Raw genomic sequence first — 17377 nt, 5'->3', positions numbered from 1 at the left:
GCAGCCACCCTCTTTTGGGGGTGGGCTCAGTCTCCCAGGATGGGTGGAGCTAGCCCCGTCGCTCTGGCCTGCTTCCCTGCAGTCCCTCAACACTATCCTTTCTCCTTTTGTCTGCCCTGTCAGACCCCATCAAGCATCAGAAAGGAGTAAGAAGAACTGGCATAGGGCTGCCTCCTCCCCCAACTCTACTGAGGTATAAGGGAAGTGGCCACTGGACTCCCAAAAGGAACACAGGGAAGGTCAACTAACAGCCAGCATAGCACCAGGGTCCAAAACAAAAAGTTCATTTATATTTAAATCATAATGAATAAAGGAGCTTGAAGGTTAATGAAAGTGTTTCGATGAATGTCATTAATACAGTTATCTTTATATGACATAGTCATAGCATAGACCTTTTAGTATTTTTTTTTTATAGTGGAAGGGGCTCACTAAAGATCATCAAGCAGCCCTGTGACCACAAGATGCCTCTTAGCCAGAGCTACACCTCTGTCAGGGACTGAGACCTGAGTCCCCCTGCTCTGTCTTTTCTCTTCAAGGAGCTCCAGGTAGCTCTCATCAGAGGGACTGGATGTGAACTTGTCCTGGGAAACTCCTCAGCTTAATATCTGCTTCTCAGATTCTGGGGGCTTTGGCTAGATGGGCCAAAAGGTTATCAGTGCTGCCCTCTGTGCCTAATATAACTGCCCATCAACATCCAGGAGAGACGGTTACAGGATATCTAGGGGGTATCGCTGTCAGCCAGTGTTCAAGTTCCTTATATACATGGTGTGGTATCTGTATAATGAAGCCCACACAGTCCTAAGAGGTACCTTAAGCCATCAAGCACAAAATCCAATGTAGTCGTTGTGTAAGTAGATACTAAGTTCTCTCATCTCAGTAATGACAGTCCATAGAGGTTCAGTAAACAGGAAGAATAATCTGAGTAATTTCCATATGCATGGGTTTCTAGATGAAGAACCTGCAGGTTCACCCATAACTTCCCTAGTGTTACTTTACAGAGGGAGAAGCAGAAGCACTTGCCCCAGGTCACTTGTGTCAGGGAGCATAGACTGCGATTTGCACTCAGTCCAGGGCCCATGTTCAGTGGAAGCGCTCAGATAACAATAAAGATAGCACAGCCCTAGAGAAACACTCAGCTATTTAAACCACATACTGCTCTTGCAAAGGATCCAACTCTAGTTCCCAACACCCCTGTCAGGCTGCTCACAAGTCCCCAGAACTCCAGTTCAAGGGGGATCCAATGCCTCATATAATTTTTTAAAAGATTTATTTATTTATTATGTATACAGTGTTCTGCCTGCATGTGTGCCTGCAGGCCAGAAGAGGTCACTAGATCTCATTACAGATGGTTGTGAGCCACCATGTGGTTGCTTAGAATTGAACTCAAGACCTCTGGAAGAGCTGTCAGTGCTCTTAACCTCTGAGACATCTCTCCAGCCCAGCCTAATATAAGTTTTAAAAAATTATTGTCATAGCTAACATGGTGGCCCAGCACTCAGAAGGCAGAGACAGGTGGACTTCCATGAATTCAAGGCCAGCCTGGTCTACATAGCAAGTTCCATACTACCTAGAGCTACATAGTGAGACCCCATCTCAAACAAGATAAGTAATAATGATATAATATGTTTAAAATGATAACTTGCTTCAGTGGGCCTGAGGGGGACGAGCATTGTATTTGCTTGGACTACTGTATGATAGGCAGAACACAGAGAGAGCTTCAGGTCCAGCCAGAATGCTAAGGGGAAAGGCTCACAGGCCCCGTATACTGAGGAACGTATGGGGAACATACCTTTGTTTTGTTTTGGTTTTTTGTTTGTTTCAAGACAAGGTTTTTCTGTCTGTCTTGGAATTTACTCTGTAGACCAGGCTGGCCTCAAACTCACAGAGATCCACCTACCTCTGCTTCCCGAGTGCTGGGATTGTAGGCATGTATCACCACCACCCAGCAGGGAACGTATCTTTTAAAACAAAGATTAGCAAGCTGAAGGTAATGATGCATGCCTGTTATGCCAGCACTCAGGAGATAGAAGCAAGAACATTAGGAGTTCAAGGCCAATCTGAGCTATATTCTGAGTTTGAGGCCAACCTGATCTATATGAAACCCTGACAGTAAGTGAAAAATAAATAAATAAAGCACTAAATGGGTTTAGGATAACTTTTTGAAAGTATAAAAATAACAAAAAAAACTTCATGGAAGGTAGGGTGTTATTTGTCAAAGAAATCCATCCATCTTCCATCTTCCATCTTCCTTTGGAACCAGTCCTAAGGAGGAGGAGGGTCCTGTTTGTATCATTAGGAATCATTATACAAATCCCCCTGCCACCAGGTAGCCCTCTGGGGTAGAATAAAGAGGAGCCCTCCCCTACACTGACATACAGAAGTTTGGTCCAGGCCAACAGAGTCAGACACATCCAGAACCCAGCTAAGAGGATCATTGACCTGGAGAAAAGAGTTAACATTGCTCAGGGTCATTCAGCTCATTACCTGGATGGTTTTAACTTTCTTATACTTTTCTTTAAGTGTGTCTCAGGTGACCATGCTTGTCGGCAAGCACCTTTACCTTCTGAACCATCTTACCGGCCCCAAACCCAGACTTTGAACTCAGCTCAGGGCCTGTGTTTAAAGGCTGCTCCCAAATAACTATAAAGTAAACTCACTTCAGGAGAGTCATGACTCTGCTGGACTTCTGTAGGGAAGGCAGGAAACAGAGAAGACCTTGGGCCTAGCCTTGCTGTCCCCACCCACCAAAGTCCATATATCAGCTAAGAAGGAAAAGAGACGTGGAGAATGAGAAAGGGGGAGAGAGGGGAGGAGGAAGAGCAAGGAGAAGAAATAAATCTTTTCAAGAATTATTTATGGACATGGCTGTTTTGCCTGCATTTATGTCTGTGTACCATGTGCATGACTGGTGCCTGCAGAAGCCAAGAGAGTGAATGCTATCCCCTAAATTCAGAGTTACTGACTGCTGTGAGCTGTTGTGTGGGTACTAGAGATTGAACCAGTGTCCTCTGGAGGAGCAGCCAATGCTTTTAATCCCTGAACCCCAGGAAACAAATCTTTAATTAGTATCCCAATCGTGGGGATGAGTATGGGATAACAGAAAGTACCCAGGACCTGGAATCAGCCGATCCAGAGAGCAGATGCTGTCCCCAGCCCTGTCTCACCACAGTTATAGTGTTTCATACAATGGTAACTTTGGTGATATGTTTTATAAGAACTGTATGAGCAGGGTACATCAATCACAATTCTCACCACTTCAGATAAGGAAACTAAGACAAAGAATGATTAAGTAGCTTGTCCAAAGTTACCTAGCAAGTGAATGACAGAGCCTGGTTTTGAACCCAGGAAGATGTAGGCCCAGAATCCTAATCTCAGCCAACATGGGATTCCTGCCATATAATAGGCATTCAAGAAAGGGAGCAACCGATTATGAGAAGTAATGATTGCCTGCCTCTCACCACAAGGCCCTCTGTCATTCTCCCCTTCAGGCCCTTCTGCCAGGTTTGGGACTCCCCATAGTATGCCCATCTTCTGTCCTGCCTGGACATGGTGTTGGTCAGACCAGAGCTTAAGCAGCTCTGTCAGTTATGTGTGTCTCTCTCCAGGACTATGGCTACCTTGTACAGTGACGCTGAGTGGTCTTCTAAAAACCTGGAGCCTGCTGTCTTTGAGGCCCGGAGACATGTTGTCAAAGACAAGATGCCGGCCCTGTACCCAGATCAGCTCTGCAAATGGCGAGAGGAACTCCACCAGCACAGCCAGGAGGGCTACAGAACCACTTTTACAGACTTTTGGGGCAAGCTGATTGAGTACAGTCTAGGTGATAAGGTGAGTGTTAGTCTTTCCTGGGTCCACCTACCTAGACTGATATCAAGTCACATTCTTTCTTCAGAGAGTCTGAACCTCCATGGCCAAAGGCATTAAGTTAGACCTGCATGTACATCTCAGGCTGGAAGAATCATGGGGTGTCCAAATACATACTGGGGGAAGTTGGTGAGGTCATCTTTCACATCCTTTTCAGAGGACTGGAACTCCCATGTTGGGGCAACCTGGGTGCTCCCTGCATAAATGAAGCATAGCTTCTGAAAGCCATATCAAAACATCCATGGGAGAAAATGGGGAGGAAGCTGGGCAAAGCTAGAGAGCTGTCAATCATGCTTCCAGTCTGACCTCACATGGAGGAGAGACAGAAAAGTCAAATAAAGCATGGACTGTGTCAGTGCTGAGTGGCCTCGGAAGGCTCACGGCAAGGGTTTGGTGGATCCTTTAGTCAAAGCTATGTGCTGTGTTCTGTTCCCTGGATGGGCCTGCCTTGTCATCACTAGGCCCAAGGAAATGTGGCCCCATCACAGACAACCATAGATTTCAGGATACAGCATCTAGGGTTCTTCTATGTTATTCTTGATCACTGGAAATCTACATGGTTCATTTTCATGGTCACCACAAGGAAAGAGACTTGGCAAGGTTCCTTCCTGTTCTAAGAGTCAAGCCTGAGTGATAAATGCCCCTGGAAGAGCCTTCCTGTGCTGGGATATCTCTGATGCCAACCATGTGGGGTGTAGTAGAGGGAAATGTAGGGAGGAAGTACAGGGAGAGTGATCCTGTACATAAGGGTGAATTTAGCTAATGCCTAGATCTGTCACACTAGGTTTTAGGAAAGAGCCACTTTTGGTTATTGCTTGGCTCCAAAGTGGAGTTTCCCTCTATCTAGGCCACCAGATCTTGGCCCACTTTTAAAGGTGTCTTTGAGGCTCTGAATTCAAACCAGAACTTCCCAGAAGCAAGGTGAACAACATAGTATCTTCCAACAGATTTCCTCTGCTAGGTAATTAGATATTTGGGGCTGGGGAAATGGCTTAATGGATCTTAATGTCTCAAATGGTTAAGTACCCAAACTTGAAAACTGACATTCAGATCCCCAGAACCCACATAAAAGCCAGGCAGGCATGGAACCCCCCATAATACCATCACTCAGGAGGCAGAGACAGTATCCTTGGCTAGCTAGAAATTGTTAAGTTCCAGATTCAGAGAGAGACCCTTAATAAATAAAGTGGGAAGCAATAGGGGAAGACACATGAATACACACACACACACACACACACACACACACATGCATGAGTACTCCCACACATAAACGTGGGTAAGGACCTGTGTACATATTACACATACATACACATCAAAAAGAAAAGGAAATGAGACATAACTTAACTTTCATTTTTTGTTGTTGGGATAAAGTCTCACATTATATAGCCCAGGCTAGTCCAGGTCCAGGAAGCACACTGTAGCTCAGGCTTGCCTTGAACTTGTAGTGATTCCCTGGCTTCAGTCTTCCAAATGCAGGGATTACCAGACTGGGCTAGCTCTTATCTTTAATATTTACTTATTCCTCTTTCAATTTTTAACTTGAAGATTAGATTTATTTTTGTGTGTGTTTTACCTCCATGTGTGTATATGCACCTCACGTGTGCCTGGTGCCCACAGAGGTCCTCAGCCAGAGCAACAAGTGCTCTTCACAGCTGAGCTACCTCTCCAGCCTCGTTTGCTCTTTTAACTAACAACCCCCTGCATGCCAGCACCTATGCTGGCCACAAGGATTCTGAGCAGAGTAAGATGTGGTTCCAGGCCTGGTAGTGGTGGTGGTGCATGCTTTTAATCCCAGCACTTGGGAGGCAGAGACAGGTGGTTCTCCGTGAGTCCAAGGCCAGCCTGGTCTACACAGGGAGTTTCAGGGCAGGCTCCAAAGCTACAGAGAAACAAAAAATATATATATGGTTTCAACCCATAGCCTGACCTGCCTTTGAAAACCCCTCTCTTACCAGACCCCATGATGAACCACAGGTTGGGAGCAGAGGTGGAAGGTGTTAGCTTCTGGATTCAGATAAAATGGATTTGGAATTCTTGCCCTGTTCTGCAGGACCAGGGTATCCAATATTTCTTAGTGAGAATTCCATAGTAACTAACATTTTAAAATTAAAAGCCAAGCATGGTAGTACATACCATAACCAGTGAGGCAGAGTATTGCTTCAAATTCAAGGCCAGACAGAGCTACCTATTAATACCCCATCTCTAGCAGGGTGTGGTGGCCTCTGCCTTTAATCCCAGCACTCGGGAGGCAGGGGCAGGCAGATCTCTGTGAATTTGAGGCCAGGCTGGTCTACAGAGTGAGTTCCATGACAGCATGGTCTATAATAATAAGTACTAGGACAGCCAGGCTATGTAGAGAGACCCTGACCCACAAAGGACCCCATCTCAAAAGAGAAAAAAAGTATTTTTGAGGCAGGTTCTCATTATGTGTCCTCGACTGACCTAGAACGCACTATATAGACCATGCTGGCTCAAATTCACTTTATGTGTTCATGTGCTTCACCTCCATGTATGTATGTGCACCATGTGTGTACCTGGTGTCCATAGAGGTCAGAAGAGGGGCTTGGATTCACCTGCTTCTGCCTCCCATGTGATGGAATTAAAAGCATGCAATATCACAACTGGCACCAAAAGTTTTTTTAGCAATTATAATCAATAGCAACCTACATGATGAAAAGAAAACATCAAAGTGTTCTGGCTAGATGTCCAAGCATGTTGAGGGTCTAGAGTGGAGACAAACTAGGCTAGAGGAAGAGAAGGAAAGCCAGGAAGCTATGAGGCCTCTGCTCTTCCACTCTGACTCTGGCAGGAGCCTCTTACCAGCCAGTCCCCTGGAGAGTAATAGTTGTCCGAGCTCTTTCCCGAGTCTGTGGCTTTATTTATAGGACAGTCAACTCTATGCCCCAGATCTCTGGGTCCAGTTGTGATAAACACCCCATTTTGCTTCAAAGAAGGCCCAGGAGCTGTTGGGCCGCACACCTATTTGCCACCCAGGTTCTGGAGTCTTTGTGCACAGGGTAAACACGGATGTTTGCCTGGGACCTCAGCTTTGCCTCCTCTGCACTGACTGATGCACTTTAGGTATATCTGCAGGACTTCCTGCACTGCTGACACAACACAGGACTCTGGAGACTTGGGACTTGCCTAGACTGTCACCTGCCTCCAGTTGAGAAAGAGGGGGAATAAAGGGGATAGGCAAGAGAGAGGAACGGAGGGAGAGATATTTGCTTAAATTTTAAGAGAGCCTAACACACCAAGTTAAAGACAAAAATTCCTGGGTCTGCTCAGGTTCCAGTGGTGAGTGCTGAATAACGGCACTACAGAGGGACCATGATGGCTTTTCCTGCCTTTACCATGTCCTCTAGCCCCTGAGACATGAGAATCCTGAGACTCCCAGACACAGCCTTAAATTGCAGAGCCAGCCCCACCCCACTTATGGCCTGTGTTGCCAGACAGCCCAAAAAGTTGTTATATATGCTCCAAGTTTATTTTAGAGTTGACATCTAAGTCACTGCAGCTTATACAGTTGCCCGGGGTAGGGTGGGGATGGGGGTGGGGTTCTGGAGTCTGGAAACGGGTTCAGATTGTTCTCATGTATTTCACTGACTGCTTGCCAGCCGCCTCTCCTAACCATTGGTGTCCCTTCAGAAATATGACTGCAAACTGTCAGAGCAGCGTGCTGCCTTGTGCCAGGGGCAGAACCCTCTGCCCATCTACCTCACCATCAATGTCAAGGATGATGTAAGCAACCAGGATTTCAGAGGTAAAACTGGTGGCTAGTGACTTAGGACGGGGTCCTTTCTTGGCGGGTACAACCCACACTTTGCCAATCTCCACATCAAGAAATAGAACGCTCCCTCATGAGTAGGGGTGGTTTCCCTTAGGCAGTATCCCTTAGCTTTCCGGAACTTACCTGATGGGTCAGTGGGAAATGATGGTAGTGAAGAATGAAGCTCTGTGATTTTTTTTTTTTTAGGCTGCCCTCGTGGGCAGCCTAGAAAGGTCAGTTTTTGCCCCTGTTTATCCAGCTTTAAGGGGCAAAAGTGTGAGCCTAACAGTTTGCGGAGCTGTTTTGTCCAGCAGCAAATGCCCCCTTGTGTCCCATAGCGGAATTGCCGCTTGCAGTTCCAAGCTCCCTGTGGCCCTGGAGCCAGCACTGGTGGGCTGGGAGGGGATGGGCGCTGTGTGGATGCTCCCCAACCTAAGACTGATATTGCTCCCTGTATGCAGAATGGTTCGAGTTCTCCCCCTACGAGGTGGGCATGCAGAAGTATGGGGCCTTCATTCCCACCGAACTGTTTGGCTCTGAGTTCTTCATGGGGCGGCTGATGAAGAGGATTCCTGAGCCAGAGATGTGCTACATGCTAGGTGACTCCCTAGGATACTCGGCCCCAGTGCTGACCAGAACTGCCTTTGACTAGTGGAATGACAGGGAGAATCTTGTCCCAGTGCTGGTTGCCTTGGTTAGCCTTGAGCTCTTGAACTTCCTGGTTCTGCCACATCACATTAATCCAGGAGAGCCCCTGAACCTACTTTCAGATTGTAGCTGCCCTATAGGACTCGACCAGCACCCTGGTCTCCTGTGGTCTATCTAGGGTCTGCCCAGAAGCAGCCTGGGTGTGGAAGGCTGTTAGAAAATCACCACCCTGCCTTTCTCCCTGTGGGCTCCAGGCAGCAGTGTGCCTGCTTCCAAGGAAAACTCCGTCTGAGCTCAGATCGCAAGGCAGAGGGGACCTCAGCAGAAAGGACAGAGCCACTGGGAAAGTCTAGACCAGCTCCCTGCTCTTTGCTCCCTGGTTCCTGAAAAGGCAAGGTCACTGAGTTCAGGTGTCCACTGTGACATCCAGTCTTAGTTCTTCACTTCCGAGTCTCATCTGCAAACAATGGCCTCAGAAAGTGAGCCTATCTTTATGGCTTCCAGAACAGCTATTTAAACTTCTTTTATATAGATAGGATGTCTGTATTCCACTTACTCTAAAGCAACCCATTCTAAAAAGTCTAACTCAAGTCCCATCTTTTCTACGAAGTCCACAGCACACAGTTCCTTCCTCTCCCCCGAGTCCCTAGTCTAGAGCACCTATGGTTCTAAAGTCTACAGTTCAGCTTGAATTCTAGTTCCTCACTTGTTAGTTGTGTGAAGTTGCCTAATTTCTCTGGACATGTCATGTCCATGTGAGAAATATAAATAAATAACATATGTTAGTATTGGCTCGCTACAATAGGGTCTCACTCTGTAGCCCAGGTAGGTGTGAAGCTTACTATATAGCCTGGGCTACTTTCAAATTCCTGTCAATCTTTTTGCCTCAGGTGTAAACTACCATATCTAGTTTTATTACTATTGATTTATAGTATTATTATATAAGTTTTATATAACCTTATAGTATTATTATATAAACTTTACATTAAAAAGTAAGAGCTCGTCTTACGTGTGTCAAGGCTTAGTGTCTTAAGTGCTTTCTCAGTATGAACTGATGCAAAGTAGAACTCGGTTTGAACTCAAAGCCTGCACTTGTCAGCTGTCAACCCGCCACTCCCCCACCACTGTAGCTATGTCTTAAGCTCCCTCCCACTCCCTTGCACTGAAGGGAGGGAGTAAAAGAGCCACGGACTGGCACCATCAGTCATTGCTTGGAAATGCTCAGTGGGAGACAGAAGTCCAAGTCTGTCCCAGCTGCAAGCAGCCTGGCCTGGAGTAGGCATGGAGGCTAAGGATAGACCAGTAAGATTTCAGGGTGAGGGGGCAGGGAGCCTGGGAGAGTTGCTCACAGCTTCTCTGCTTCTCCAGGTTTGTGGAGTAGCATCTTCTCCCTAAACCTGCTCGATGCCTGGAATTTGTCCCACACCTCAGAGGAGTTTTTCTACAGGTGGACAAGGGAGAAACTGCAGGATATCGGTGGGTGACATCCTGGCCTCCCCTCTTGGGTAATGGATCTATAGTGTATGGATCATGAACCAGGGACTGGTTGCCTGCCACTGCTTCTGTATCATCCCCATGACCCAGACAAGGGAAGGCAGTTGGGCTAGAGCATTTTCCTTCGCTGATGGCAGGGGTGGGGGCACAGGTGGTACTTGTGCCGAGGTCCAGATGGATACCTCCAACATCCAGAGAGCTGATGGTCCTAGGGATCTGTGAGTGCAGAGAAAAACCAGACTTCTGGGCTCGCCATCATCTCTAGAGCCTTCTTTCCTGGGTATTCTCTTTCTTCCTCTCCATACCCTCCCCACCCTTGTCTCATACCTCGGTCCTAAGTCCTCTTGAGTTCAGAGTCAGAGCTTGGGCAAAGAAGGTGTGAACTGCACTAAAAGTGTCTTACTCTCAAGCACTCATGTGCTACCCCAACTTTTGTAACCTGCCCTCCATCCCTTCCCCTTACAGAAGATGACCCACTCCTGCCCGAAATCCCTAGATGTGATGGTGCTAACCCCTTGGAGACCACAGTAGTGCTCCCAGCATCATGGCTGTCCAACACCTTCCGAGAGATCCTCACACACAGGCCGCTCGTGTCTGAGTTTCACAACTTCCTGTACGGGATGCAACTGCATACTGACTACCTACAGAACAAGCAGTTCTCTATGTGGAAAGGTACCCCAACCTGGGTGCTCTTCCAGGGCTAGCTCTGTTGGGAGAAATAAGTACTGAAGTTGCCATAGACAAAGATTGTCTCTGGTCATGTGAATGGGTAGAAACACAGCTAACTTGGATAGGGTGTGTGTGGGGAGGGGTAGTCCATTTATGGCTGAGGGCTTGAATAAACATGCCTCTGCCAGCAGGGGGCAATGTCGGCATTAATTAATTGACTAACTGCAGAGTCGGAGCAACAATCGCAGCTGCAGAAGTTGGTCCCACTGTACAAATAGTAAGGTGTGGGCTCTTAAAATATCTTTTTGGGAAGACCTTTCACTCTGAGTGGCACCTCCATTGCAGTTGAGCAAGTACAGCCTAGCTCAGTCTCCCAGCTCCACAGCTTTGATTCTGTATGCCTCTCCTTGCTAAGGCTTCAGGGACAAGGTCTAGGGTGCCTCCTCTCCCACCACGTGGCAATCTTTGATATTTTATTTGGCCACAGCCTTCAGTCTGGCCTGTTATTCTTGTCCTTACTATCTGGAGCAAAATGGGCAGATGTCTCTGGGCCCGTGGGTATCCCTACTTAATAGGGTGTTAAGTCCCTGCTTCTCCATAAGCTCTACAGATGGGTCATGGCAGGTTTGCATGCATAACCCATAGAAGACTTGCTAAAGCTACACAACAAGCCCTTTATGCCAGCCCATCCAGAGAAGTAGGACTCAGTCTCCTAGAGAGAATGTGGGAGGCTAGAGGCCCAGGCTGAAGAAAACAGCTCCATGCAGGGTACTCTGGCCAATCAGTGTCTCCACCCCACCATAGCTGACATCAGGGCACCAGGTAGTATGCTAACTAGAAGGCTTGGCTTTCAGACACAGTGCTGGACACCTTCCCAAACCAGCTGACACAGTTTACCAAACATCTGAACCTGTTGGACACCGCATTCTTTGTCAACTCCAGCTACGCGCCCCTCCTCAGACCAGAGAGGAAAATCGACCTCATCATCCACCTCAATTACTGTGCGGGATCCCAGACAAAGGCAAGTGCAGTGGAAACTGCCCCAGCCCCAGCTGTTCCTGCGCTGTCACAGAGTCAGTGGCAATACCTCAGAGGCCTGAGCAGCCGCAACATGGGAGGGTCAGATGACCCCCCATAATGCAGGGTCAGAGGACCAAACCTCACTGGCAAATGGCTAGCTCTCACCTGCTGGGACTTGGGCTTTGCCTGAACTCAACGAATGACAATTTTATTATTGCTTTTAAGCATCTGGTGCACTTGCTGGATAAAATCTTGATAAGTTTGTAATATTTTGTTTTTAAAATAATCACAGGGTCCATATAATCACAGGGCCTCCATATGATTAGCAAGTGGCCATGGTGATATTATTATTGTTATTATTATTTACTTTCTCTTTAAGGAAAAGCTGTGGGTTTTGGTTTTTGTTTCTTTTAGATTTTTTTTTTCTGGTTGACTTTGACACAATCCCATCCTGAAGCCAGGAAAAGAAAGAAATTACAGACAGATGACTAGAGTGAAAGCAATAATCGTGACCTGGTTTTGTAAACAGACAACTGTGCTTCCCTGCCCAGGGTCTCGCCTGGCCTAGCACAGCTCTTTGTGGTGGATGGCCCAGCTGCTACTATCCCTGGTCACAGAGGTTTGTGGTGGATGGCCCAGGGGCTGCTATCCCTGGTCACAGAGGTTTGTGGTAGATGGCCCAGGGGCTGCTATCCCTGGTCACAGAGGTTTGTGGTGGATGGCCCAGGGGCTGCTATCCCTGGTCACAGAGGTTTGTGGTGGATGGCCCAGCTGCTGCTATCCCTGGTCACAGTGGTTTGTGGTGGATGGCCCAGCTGCTGCTATCCCTGGTCACAGAGGAGGGAACCAAGACTAACTAGCTAGCGGAAGCACATGTAAATAAATAAGCCAGTTATGGGACTCAGGGCTCTTTGTGACTTTACAAGTACATTTTCAGAGTCCAGCCCTTGGACACTGTCACTTTCAAAATCTCTGAGTGGCCAATCAGGCCTCTAGGCAACCAGGCCCTAGAATCCATCAGTCTCACAGAGGCCACTCCTGTGACCCATGTCTGTGACCCTCGAGGCTTCTGTGTTTCCATTCTGGGAAGGGGCTTTCGTCTGGATGGGCATCGACCCACTGCCTGGGCCTTTTGTCCTGACCTGGCTTTCTTCTAAAAATATCACACATTGGCAAAGCAGTTTGGGACCAGGGCTAGCTAGGAAAAATCAGGAAAACAGACCCAGGAACTCTGTGTGACTCACCCACTCCCCAGGCTTCCAATGCTCAAAGTGTACTCCCGTCATGTTACAGCCCCTGAAGCAAACCTGTGAGTATTGCACCACGCAGAACATCCCTTTCCCCAGCTACTCCATCCAGGAGGATGACAAAAGTCTCAAGGAATGTTACCTGATGGAGAATCCCCAGGAGACTGATGCCCCCATTGTGGCTTACTTCCCACTCATCAGCGACACCTTCCAGAAGTACAAGGCTCCAGGTAAGCTCCCTCCATGTTGTGCTCCAGGACTCTGCTGGACATAGACGAAGACCCGGTTTTCAGACTTACAGAATCTTCTGATGACCCCAAAGGGGACGTCTGGCTTAACCCTAGTCTGAACCCAGAGAATTCCCTCCATCTTCCCCCTGAACTGGCAACATGGTCTCCAGCACTTTTAGTCATTTAACCATTTATTGATACCCAGCTATGTGGAATCTTCAAATGGATAAACTATTATTTAAGGTGTGTGTGTGTGTGTGTGTGTGTGTGTGTATACCCATGTGAGTGTGCATGCATACAAGTGTGTTTGTCTGTGCAAACAAGTCCTTACAACCTACCATAAGGGTCTTTAGCAAATCCTTCTGCCCCAAGGTGTAGAACGAAGCCCTGAGGAGCTGGAACTGGGCCAACTGAACATCTATGGCCCCAAATCTCCCTATGCCACCAAGGAGCTGACGTACACAGAGGCTGCTTTCGACAAGATGGTGAAACTCACGGAGTATAACATCCTCAATAACAAAGACAAGCTCATTCAGGCTGTGAGATTGGCGGTGGAGAAGAAACTCATGAAGAGCCGGTGTGCTTCCTAAACCTGGGGGAGCCCTGTTCATCCTTTGTCTGCTTCTATTGTCAGAGGCATCACCCCTCAAAGCCTGACCTCACACACCACTGGCCCTGTTCCCTGGCCAGGGGAGCAAGTGGCTTGTGTCCTGAGCTTTCTATTGAAACATTACAAATGAACAAGGAAGAGAGAAAGGAAAGAAGGAGTCTATTGGGTTTTATACCCCTGGAATCTCTCTCCACTTTCCGCCAAGGAGGTACCATGTTCACAGGCTCCCACACAGTCTCAAGTGTAGAATGTAAATGTGTGCCCACATGGAGTGCCTAGTTCCCAAGAGACTTCACCCTTGGAGCCGGAGGCACCCCTCTCCCTCCTCCCATGACCAAAAAAATGCCCAAGAAGACTGAGAACTGCTCTAAGTTCCTCTGGAAAATGCTTTGTAAATTTAAGGTAATAGCATCCTTGGAATTTTTGTTGTCAACAGTATCTTGTGATTTATTTTTATTTTTTACTATGATGAAGAGAGTATTAGGAGAAAGCCTGGTCTCTGCCACAACAAAGCCAAACAGATGACCAACTGATGTCATTGATGCCTCTTCAGCTGCCAGAGCCTGTGCTGGTGTGCATCTGACCATGACCAGGACCAGGTCTAAGCACCCAGCTCCAGTGAAACCAAGCCCTGCTGGAATGCAGCAGAAACCTACAGAATGAGGATCCAGGATGCCATTCAGGGAGGCCTGGGCAGACTGTGGGAAAAGGGCCACAGGTACCAGTTCAATGCCATCAACACTCTCTGACATCTCTCTGGCTTCCACATAGGGTTATTTATTTCTAAGTATGAATCCTCTTATTTATCACAGAAAACACCACAGCTGGTTTCTCTCTTAAGTTCTTATACAGTGATTTGGAGAATAAGGTTAGGAAGGAGGCCTCAGAATGGCACTTAGGACTCTGAGAAAGACCTCAGCTTTGGAAGGAACCTCTGGTGAAGCCCTGAACACAAAGACACCCAGACTCTTTGGCTTCACCAAAGGATAGAATAAGAGCCCCTGTGGTGAGAAAATGAAAGCTGAAGGCTAGGCATGCGTCCTGAATTGAGCCCAGCATGCCTGGAGGACAAGGCTCTCTTTCTGAGTCACAAGATCCCTCCACAGTCCCTGGTTGTTGAGAGATGAATGACACCCAACATTTTTGTGTCTTTCTTTTAAATGGGTTCCTGTTTCCATCATTGCTATTCAGAGTGTGATTGGGGCTATAAAGCCAGCCACACTGACAAAAATCTGTACTGTGAAGAGACTGGTGCCCCACTCCAGCCTTACCTGCCCCCAGGTGACTCCTACGTGGGTAATGTTGGGGAAGAATGGATTTACTGCACATTTCCATCAGCTTGAAGAGCATGAGCCCACAAACTTCTTTGAGCCATTGATAAACTGGGCTTCTTGGCCTGCAGAACTTGTCCCTACCCACCTGATGCTGATGTGAGTTGGATGTCCCACACCTCCTCTAGCCCTCCGCTGGTGTAGCTGGCTGCCATTGCTTTTCCCTCCCTCATGCAGGGAACAGGGTCTGAATTATCAAAGTGAGACAGAATAGGACCTTCATTTTGCAAGGCAAAAGCAGGCAGCCATGCCTTGGGCTCACCATAGCATGTGAAGTTTATAAGATCGCTGTATCATTTGAGCACAGAATAAAGTGGTCTTGAGAGTGAATATTGGTCCATCTGCTTTCATTATATGATGCTACAGAGCACTCCTGACCTGGACCCTCATCCTTGGCCCCACCCTCGCTTCTGCCCTCATCCCTATAATTCTCTGGCCTTTCTTCTCTCTATCAGCTCTTCAGAGAGCTGTTTGCCTACTCCTGGGGTGGCCGCTGCTTTCGGTGAGGCCTCCCGTTTGCTGTCATCAACCACTGGAGTACTCCCTGGGGCAGGCCAGGATGCTTCCAGCCCATATGTTCAGCAGGAAGAACTGATGGAAGACCAGTGACAGCCTCCATCACTGGCAAGTGCATGCTTGTGCACAGCAGGCTGGAAACCTTCTGCTTCCTAGGAACAGTAGCAAGACAGAGTCACAGACCCACACTGTCACTCTCAGCATCCTGAGGGGTCCCCCTAGGCTTTAAAACATTGATTAAAGTCAAGCTGGGATTCCTAGCTGCAACACAGAAAGCATTTCAGAACGACCTAGAATTGTGAGGTGAGGCTGGTGTTTTTATTAAGGAGATTTTAATAGAGGTTTAAATAGGAGAGTTAGGAGACAGAAGAGCCCAGGAGGAAAAAGACATACCCAAGTGGGAGTGTGCTTTTCCCAAGGGAAAGTAGGGGAGGGTAAGATGTGCCCAAGTGTGAACACAGGCTCCTCAAGGAAGAGTAAGCAGTCATGTCCTAGTACTAGCCACGTATATATTTTATTGGCTTTCAAGTTACATCTCAAAAGGATGCCCAGAAACCCCCTTTGCCTTCTCCCTCCCCACTCTCTTTCAAGATGAGATATGAGGTGGCCCCAGAGATGCCCTGGATAAAATTATAATCTGATAAGGTAAAACCAGAAGCCAGGGCCAGCAAGATGTCTCAACCAGCAAAGTTAAGTTAAAAACAAAACGAAACAAAACCTCATACAAGCCTGGGCCACCTGAGTGCAGTCTCTAGAACTCAAGTGAAGGTGTAAAAGTATGCACTGTGGCACGTGCACACATACACACAAGTATGCCATGCATACTAACATGTTTCTGTTTTATTAAAAGGAGAGGGGAAACCCAGAAGCCATTATGGTTGAACAAGGAGTTGAACGTGTGTCTTTTCTTTGTAAATGGAATTTCTGGTGAGATTCCTAGAAAATTGCAGTTTGTGACTGGGAAGGGAGAAAGACCTTAAACCTTCGCTAATTGTGTTGGAATTCTTGTTCTGTTGCTGATTAGAGGCTTCAACTTGATGCTTGGGTGGGGACTCTTTTTCCTTTCTCGTGTCTCCATAATTCTCTCATTCTATCCTACCCCAGCAGGGGGGAAACCGTGGAAAGACTTTCCCAGGGCATGGTGGCTGAGTCCCATGCCCAGAGCCCTGCTAGGACCCATTGTACCTGAGTGCTGCCAGCTCCTACCTCTGCTTCCAGAGCCCTCGCTGGTTTCTACCCAGGAAGGAGGAGCCCCCTCCTTGACTACTCCTACTCTCCCAGCTGCCCCTCACCCACAACTCCATCCTCTTAGCAGTCTCAGCTACCAAGGACTCAACATTCTAGTGTCAGCTAAACTAAGGCAGCTCTCCCTTGTTCTAAACAAAGGTGTTCTAGGTATGTATCTGCTAGTGTGGTTTTTACTCTATAATCTAAAGGTCTAAAATTAAGCTGCTCAAAAAGAAAAAAAAAACAAAAAACTGAAGTTCTTTGTTTCTCGGAGATCTGGGCCCCTTTCAGCTTTATATGCCATCCATAAGACTGTGTTTTGGCTACCATTACCACCTGTGCTCTACCCATGATGCCTGTATTCTGAGCAGTAGGGAAGATAAAGGGGTCTTGGAACTCTTGGACTATGAAGTTATCAAATCAGGCCTAGACTGCCTTCATAGGAACTTCTTTTCTTTGAAAGAGAACTCAACTTTTATCTAAAGAGAAGAATTACCAGTTGTTCCAGTTCTGGTTTTCTAGTTTCTAACTTTGTAGCCTATAGTCTAGCATGGAGCTTACAATGCAGCCCAGGCTGCCCTTAAACACATAACAATTCTTCTGCCCCAGGATCCCAAGTACTGAGATTATAGGCATGGGCTACCACACCCAGACTTTTCCAGATATCTATTTCTCTGAGTATAAGGACGTAAGTTAACCACTGTGTGGTTAGGGTCAGAGTTTATTGGCTCAAGGATCAGGAAGGCAGGCGG

The 17377-nt window shown here is 47.3% G+C and overlaps 1 protein-coding gene across 4 annotated transcripts in view; it reads left to right on the top strand.

The window, feature by feature from the left end:
• Pla2g4e (phospholipase A2 group IVE) overlaps positions 1-15212 on the top strand; it is a 72201-nt gene extending 56989 nt beyond the window's left edge. For all 4 annotated transcript variants that reach the window (XM_005064506.4, XM_040746084.1, XM_040746085.1 and 1 more), the window contains 8 exons: positions 3606-3828; positions 7513-7627; positions 8095-8232; positions 9650-9757; positions 10241-10447; positions 11299-11465; positions 12758-12941; positions 13314-15212. In XM_005064506.4, the coding sequence (XP_005064563.1) occupies positions 3606-3828; positions 7513-7627; positions 8095-8232; positions 9650-9757; positions 10241-10447; positions 11299-11465; positions 12758-12941; positions 13314-13531 (1360 nt within the window). In that variant the 3' untranslated portion in view covers positions 13532-15212. The remainder of the gene's footprint in view (positions 1-3605; positions 3829-7512; positions 7628-8094; positions 8233-9649; positions 9758-10240; positions 10448-11298; positions 11466-12757; positions 12942-13313) is intronic.
• The last annotated feature ends 2165 nt before the right edge of the window (positions 15213-17377 follow it).

The sequence above is a fragment of the Mesocricetus auratus genome, unplaced genomic scaffold, assembly GCF_017639785.1.
Source record: "Mesocricetus auratus isolate SY011 unplaced genomic scaffold, BCM_Maur_2.0 Super-Scaffold_100004, whole genome shotgun sequence".
NCBI lineage: Eukaryota > Metazoa > Chordata > Mammalia > Rodentia > Cricetidae > Mesocricetus > Mesocricetus auratus.
The sequence above is the reverse complement of the archived record's forward strand: the minus strand, read 5'-3'. Positions and strand labels throughout refer to the sequence as shown.